This window comes from Sinocyclocheilus anshuiensis, unplaced genomic scaffold (genome assembly GCF_001515605.1).
Source record: "Sinocyclocheilus anshuiensis isolate Anshui unplaced genomic scaffold, SAMN03320099.WGS_v1.1 scaffold777, whole genome shotgun sequence".
NCBI lineage: Eukaryota > Metazoa > Chordata > Actinopteri > Cypriniformes > Cyprinidae > Sinocyclocheilus > Sinocyclocheilus anshuiensis.
The window spans coordinates 651,985-659,789 of record NW_015540897.1 but is presented as its reverse complement, the minus strand read 5'-3'; the positions used below and the strand labels follow the sequence as shown (position 1 = coordinate 659,789).

At 38.6% G+C, this 7,805-nt stretch overlaps 1 protein-coding gene across 1 annotated transcript in view; it reads left to right on the top strand.

The window, feature by feature from the left end:
• The window catches only part of LOC107688950 (tensin-1-like), a 257,974-nt gene that overhangs the window by 229,654 nt on the left and 20,515 nt on the right, over positions 1-7,805 (top strand). The window contains exons 19-20 of the mRNA XM_016486798.1: positions 2,886-3,070; positions 3,175-3,313. Of these exons, the coding sequence (XP_016342284.1) occupies positions 2,886-3,070; positions 3,175-3,313 (324 nt within the window). The remainder of the gene's footprint in view (positions 1-2,885; positions 3,071-3,174; positions 3,314-7,805) is intronic.

Genomic DNA, 7,805 nt, shown 5'->3' with positions numbered 1-7,805 from the left:
TCAGTCGACAGTCGAGTGTTTGAAATAAATCCTTCTGTGAGATGATGTGGCTTCTTACACAGAATAAGACATATTTCATTCACTGAAAGATACGCATGACAATCGCAGCTTCTGTCGAATCGCGATCTCGATTCCATTTCGATTTATCGTGCAGCCCTACTCCTTTATCTCCCTCACTAATTTAACACTCTTCCTTAACCATTAAACTGTGATGAAATTTCACCTTGTTTGGGTGAAATAACAGTTAACGAGTATTACTTCAGTTTGCTCCTTTGTGCTGGGTGACCTCTACAAACAAATTGCATTTGTATTATGTGTTGAGTTAAAGTTACACAGTAGCAGGACAAAGGCCAGTCTGTCTGGATCAACTGAGCCCATGTCACAAGATCCAGTCTATCAGACCTGGGGAACAATAACAAGGAGAGCAGACACTGGCTTCATTCAAGGACTCTCCTTTACCTCGGTTTAAGCATTTATATGAAGGACAAAGGGTAATAAATCCTCCCTGAGTCTGGAGACCATTATACAATCCTTATCTGCCACAGGGGAGTAAACGTCTCGTACACTGACTGTCTTCGGTCCCGTTCGAGGGCCCATGCAGGCCGTGTTCAATAGCCAGGTACCAGGATGAATGTTTGTCTTGGACCTCTCCTGAGTCTGATCCAATCCAATACATATAGAACAATGGCATAAACGAGACCATGGAGAGAGAAAGAGCAGTTTATCCTGCTTCTCAGATTAGATATCTTATTCACCTCATGCTGGATCCCTGAGGTTTAGAAAGGAGAAAGCTATGCCAGAAAAAGAATACACTTTTTTCTCATTAGCCTTAACTCAAAATATATTTGTAATGATTTTACTATTGATATAAGATGAGGAAGCATTGTAAAAGTGCTTTTGATGCTTTTGATCTGGCAATTAAGTCTCTGACAGTTAAGTGTGTCATTTGACAATTTTGCAGTCGTTAATGTCTTGTGATTATATAAATAAAATATTGTTTATATTGTTGCATATTAATGAATATAATTAAATATCATTCTTCCTTTTGTTCATTTAGTGAATAACAGTGTGAAAACTAATGCTTTGATTATTTTGACTATAGTTAATTTAATTTCTTGCATTATGCATTTTGAATCTAACAGTTTGTTTTGGTTTAAATGATGGTTTCTCTGATTGAATCACCTCAGTTACAGCAGCTTGAATATATTAGGACAGTGTGATCACTAAGGTAACAGCACAGTTTGTCATGCACAGCTGTAGATCTGGCGTACAACATCTGTTTTGCATGTTTCCTCTCCCGACCTTGTCTGAAGCGACACTGGGGGATGTAGACCATATGATATCCCAGCACATCCAAGCGCTGGATTCATCGCTTCCCAGACCAGTCAGTTTTGGGATCCGAATGTTTGACATTGTCGTAGAAACCACACAAGTCTGATCCAGGAATGTGAATAGATTGCAGATGGAGTGTGAGGACCCTTTTGAAGACCCTCCCTTTGTGACATCATTACCCTATTGTTCTGAATTGCTCGTTTTGCAGGCAGCACTCCAGAAGTGGTTTAAATGCACCCTGGATGTCTGGCTAACGTCACGTTTAAGAACAAGGGTGGTCACTTGTCCAGAAGTGGAAGTGGTCAATCTCTCTGAAGTTGTTTCCCAGCGCACGTGAGGTTCTGATGGTCTGAGCTGTGGTCTGACCGCATGTATCAATTGCAGGCCGCGCTCAGGGAGCTAGTAAATATTTTGCTCAGCCTGTTGCCTGGTTTCCATGATATTCCACTCACTCCCACCAGATTGTATTCATGTTTTGCTCGCTCTCAAACTGAGTCCAGTTGAATGAGCTTAAAACTGTGTGTGGCTGTACATGCTTTCACAGAACCCGTAAAAGCTCTTTTTTCTTATCTGTAAGTTGATAGTGAATAGTGAATCAGCTTTGCTTAAGCCTAGCACATACCATAATACATTGCAGTCTTTCAGCCTGTGCACATTTAAAGTCTCTAATTCTATGGGAAAGTCTTTCTGCTTAGAAGCTAGTAGCATGTAGCTAGTAGCATGTATGTCTGGTATCTAACATGTTATTGTTTTCATTTCATGTTATTTTTTTCTATTTGCTATTTTGAACTCCCTATTAGATAAACAATCTTGATAGGCAACTCACACAAAGAGCACAGGAGATTCTACTAACAATTGCAGTGGAGTTTGGCTTTAGCATGTTGCTAAGCTAATGACATGATACTATAATTAGAATAAAAATACACAGAACACATATCAAGTAAACCAATTAGCTGTTAATTAGATTGAACTATTTTAATTATGATTTTCCGTCACTGAATGGATGAATTAATTAATTATAATAGTGATTTTTGTCTTAGAAAACAACTTAAATTAATTGAGGTGCATTCCATCTGCTTTCAGTTACCAGACTCCTTTAGTTAATAATTTCTGTTCTCTGTTTTTGCCTCCCTACTAGAGAAGACTTACACAAATCCAGTTTTATTTACACCGTAGACTCTTGAGATCAAACAGAACGTGATGAAATAGGCTTCGAATTTGTTTTGAGGCTGTTCCAGAGCTTTATCCAGAAGCACACATTACCCTTTAAATCCATGGAGTTTCTCTAATATTCCGGCTTTTTGTAATCTAGGCTGTTTGAATGAGAACATTGTTCGTAGTTCCAACAGGCTTTTATGTGGTGTAAATTGGACGGCAGTGCAGCTTTTGACAGAGAGTTCATTCTTAAGAGCTCATTGGCAGTTTTCCATGGATTTCTTCAAGGAATATTTTGACATTTGGATATTTTTTATTATCAGGTATGATGAATGTTCTTCTGCAGGCCCTAAAATGTATCTCTTAGAAATGAAATCATATATTAATTTTCTTGGCAGGAGTTCAGTCTGGTGAAATGTCACCAGATGAGACTTCAGTTCCTGGATGGTGCCGGACCATCAGTGAGGACCTTTCCCAAGATGAGAGCCCAACCCGAGGAAGCTCGGTCCGCTCCCCCATCCGCTGCATCTCACCCGAGCTGGCCAATACGATTGCTATGAACCCTGGGGGGCGGCCCAAGGAGGTAGACCGCATGGATATTACCCCTAGTATTAATCCCAAAAATAAATGTGGGTGTATATGTGTTTGTGCATTTGGATATGTGTCCACCTGTCGTTCTTTCTCCAGAGACACATGCACAGCTACAGAGAAGCATTTGAAGAAATGGATGGGGGTCCCGTCAGGCCCCCTCCGATCGCTGGTGGTGAGGCCCTACCCCAAACCCCTGCCTTCCCTGTCTCGCCACAAACCCCTTACTTCAATCTGAGTAAGTTTCCCCGCTGGAGGAGGAGGGCGCCATAGAGCTGTAGAATCACTGCCTCTCGTTGTTAACATTTTAAAAGGGTCACAACCATCACTGATCATTGGTTTTGTTAATTTTGATGTTCTAGAAAACACAAGTGTTTAGCATTGCAAGAAACTATAATGAAGTCCAGCTGTCAGCTGTTTGGATATTATTGGTATAGTTTTAAAGTAAAGAGTAAAGTTCTAAAAAACTATAGAAACATGGCAAGAAACTACAATGAAGTCAAACTGCCAGTTATTTGGATGTTATTGGTATCGTACAGTTTTTAGAGGAAAGCTCTGTTTCAAAATATAGTGAACTGCCTACATAGGTGTACATCATAGGTGTGCTTCTAACACAGATGCTATTCCAGAACATAGTCAGCATTGCTTATACCCTTCACGGAGAAAATGCATAGCAAGAAACTATGAATAATCAATCTGAGATGGTGGAGAATGCAGGCAGGTGTTGATTACAAATATAAATCATTCAGTAAATAAAAGTATCGATAAAAGTAGTTAAATCTTATTAAAAACTGGGTTACCCAATATGTACTTTGTTTGTATTCTTATTAAAATTTACCAGGAGCTTAGCAAAATGCAAACATGAATCTCAATTAAAACTCAATTGAAATCAATTGCAAGTTGGATTTCACATGTATGACGCCACTGCCCATGTGGAGTGTTACAAATTGCTCACTTATGAGGTCACAGATCAGTTAGGACGCAGACTTGGGCTACGTTCACACTAGTGCATTTTTGTTTTAAAACACATAACTTTTGCTACGGTTACGCCTGTCATTTACACTTCTCCGGAATTTTTGACACTCGAAAACAGAGACTTTCGTAAAGGCTGCAGACCCCGTTTTAGTTTGAAAACTCCGGGGTTGTGTTTCAGTGTAAACGGACCAAAACGGTGACTTTTAAAAACGATGGTATGGCTGCCAACATTCGCTCTGCGTATCCTTGACGACCGTGTGACATGAAGACTGAATTGCAAACTTTCCTGGCTTTGTTGTCATTTTTAGCAGCCATTGTGCAGCTAAATTCAGTATTTTATAACACAGCAGCTGCCTACATGCCCAAGAGGCGAGCTGTGCTTAGAGCAATCATCAACAAAAACGTCCTTGCTTTTCCTCACCATTATGCTCATTGTTGTACCTGCCAGTGACTAGCAACCAACTTCCTGTTTACACTTTTACACTCATGCCCAGTGTGCATGAATGGTCATGTGACATGCGTTTTCGGTTGTGTAGTTTGGACGGAGATCGTTTCTGAAATGCAGTGAAAATGCCAGTGTAGACGAGGATCCTTTTTTATTTTAAAACGCCGTTTTAAAACGAAAATGCACTAGCACAATGTATGTGGTGGACAGCAAGAAAGCTCACTAGGTTTTGGAACAGAGCCATTGTGTTTCATAATTAGCACATCAGAATAGTGGTGGGTTTTTTGCTTCTTTCTGTAAAAGAATCTTTAGGGCTAACATTACATTAACACACTGTCTATAAGCCAACGTGAGGTCTGACTGTACTTAAATCCAACCCTACCTCGGGGTGTTTGCGTGAGCCAGTAGATATCATTAACATATGCTGTAGTTCATTCACATGTTCTCAACGTTAAAGATGTGTGGCCTCCGTTTGAGTGATAACACACACTTTGTGTTGGCTCATAGACATGCATAAGTGCTCAGATCAGAAAGACACCGCTCGCACTTGCTCCCCAGCAAATCCCAATGCCTGTGGGCCTGAGAAATGCTTTTTGTCAGCAGTTTTTCTGGGGCATGCTAGCCTCCACAGTCATTGTATCTCAATGCAAGAACAAGCACATTTGCGCCTCAGGTTTCATGTGCAGATGAATTTCTCCAGTTCAGGTTTTTATAACCTATTGCTTCATCTTCCAATCCAGCATATTGTCCCTGCAGGTTTAATATAAAGCTGCTTGTAAAAGTCTGTAACCTCTTCATAAGGTTAAACACACACAATGTTAAGCATCTCTGTTTTCCTTGGACTTCCACAGCATTTCTTTTTTACCAGACACCTCATTTGAAACCAATTCAAGTCATCCTCTTGAGCTGACATTTTACCCTGAGGCCACTTCACGTTCAAAGCTCTTCAGACTAGTTCTGCTACCAGGAGCGCCTAGATGTGGCTTCAGGGAACAAAACAGAGCTTCAGCCTACAATAACACAAAACATAATCAATCAAATCCTGTCCTTTTTGTGTTACATTACCACAGGATATTTAGTGAACATTAGGGCTGGGAGGTACAGTATATTGAATGTTCATGGTATACTTGTGATGGTTTTGCTGGTGATATAATGTGCTGTTTATTTATTACCACAGGATATTTAGTGAACATTAGGGCTGGGAGGTACAGTACATTGAATGTTCATGGTATACTTGTGATGGTTTTGCTGGTGATATAATGTGCTGTTTATTTGCAAGCTTCTAAATACAGTTTCATTGGAAAAGTTTTGTAATCCCTCTTTGTTTTATAATTCTTAAATATGAGAACGCTAAGACTTGGTAAGTTGGCGTTAGAGTTGGTAAGTTCAATTCAGGTCAAACTATCAGCTTAAAAGAATCAAATCAAAAGTCATTAATTGATTCTTTTGCATTACCATTGAAAAAAACTGTTATGGTTTAATTAAAATATATGTAGGTAAATGGTGTTTATAATAAAATGAATGTAACTGAAATAATTTACATGAATCATTTCAAATTTCAGGAAATTTATAATGATTCAATTCATAAATTCATAATAAATTAATTCAATTGAATTGATTCGACAGTTTGTTTGCGTATTTGCATAATATTAGCATTTTTCGCATAGGATTTTTTCAAGTATTAAAATGTTTTAGTAAAAATAATTGTAGGTAAATTTTGCTGTTTAGAATGTTATATTGGTGCATAGAAATGAACATGCCTCAATATCATTATTTGAAGAGTTTGGTTCCAAAACACTATAAATCCATTTTGATTAATTTGAGTAAAAATGTGTTTTCTTCACCAAGAAAGTGGCAAGATGAAAACCACTATTTTCTGTTTCAAACTTTCACATCGCTTTTTTAGGTTATAATAACATAAAAAAATTCAAATCCAGATTTTGATTTTCAAAGATTTATTATACATTTTTTATTTTTTTTTCCCAAAATGCAATAAATCCATTGAATCAATATAAAAGTTATTTTTCATATTGAAACTGTTGAAAATACACAACATGGTTAATCCACATATGACAGCCTCTGAACTTCAATACTAAGTCAATACTAATCTTATATACAGGCACTGGACTAAAAATACATTCAATCAGTCATCGCTCCCAAAATGAACGCGATGAACGCGATATTGCATAGTCTGTGATCTACGGCTCTGTGTATCCATCTGAAAGCATGTGATGGAGATTTACTATTAATCACAGAACCGGCTTTACTGACGAGATGCGCATGACAAAAAGAAAGGGAGAAAACATGACAGAATAACTCGGCGGATATCGCATTTTGCGTAAAATAAAAAATGGACTTTTCAATGCCGACCATATACAACACTGATTTTGTCGGAAACTCAGTTTTTTTTTTTAAATGGCGATTATCGCATTTGGAACCAAACTCTTAATTTCTTCTGTTTCATTTAACAAAAAACAGTGCAAAGCATGCCTTGATTATTTTTAATTAGATTTTTACTGTATTTTACTTTTTGAATGAAATATTTTAATGTACTTGGCAGCAATGGCTGTTAAAATGGTGGAAATTATTGAAGAAATTATCCTTTTAAGTCATTTCAGTGCAAAATTCATAAATATTGAGATATGAAACATCACCAAAAGGCTGGGAAAAAAATATAATTTTTTAGCGATATGTCACCCAACCATAGCCATGAACTTTCTGGGTGGTTCTGTTGGATTCCTGGGGAGCTGGTGACCCGTAGGGGCTCTTTTTCTGTTCCGAGGTGGACAGACACTCACATGCTCCAGTAGCCACTTTCTAGTAGCACGTCTCTGTGGCTCCCTCCTCCTGCAGAGAACGGGAGGCTGGAAAGCTTCCCTATAGAACCCCCTCCCCTTCTCTTTGTGTCCAATGCTGAGGCACTTATTCTGGCAAACAAAGAATTGATTTGGATTCTTTGGTAAGTGGAGGATGCATGTGTGTCAGCAATTATATCAACTTGGGCCTGCCAAAATGCAAGCATATACTCAGCCTTTCCCAGAATGCATGTGGAGAGCAGCCCTGAAGAACACATACCCAAACACATCATGATCTGATCTGACTCAGGTAGTCATTTCTAAGTTTCTAAGGTGTAATGGGGTCCATTACAGTGTGATTCGATCGCTCAAACCACAATCAGAGGACCACCCATTCAGCTGTCAATCAACTATTGTGGTAAAACAAGCTTTTTAGTGAACATCCAGGAATAACTGTCTGAAAGAAAAAAATAAATTGATAATTGATAATCCCCCCCCCCCCCACATTTTTGGGG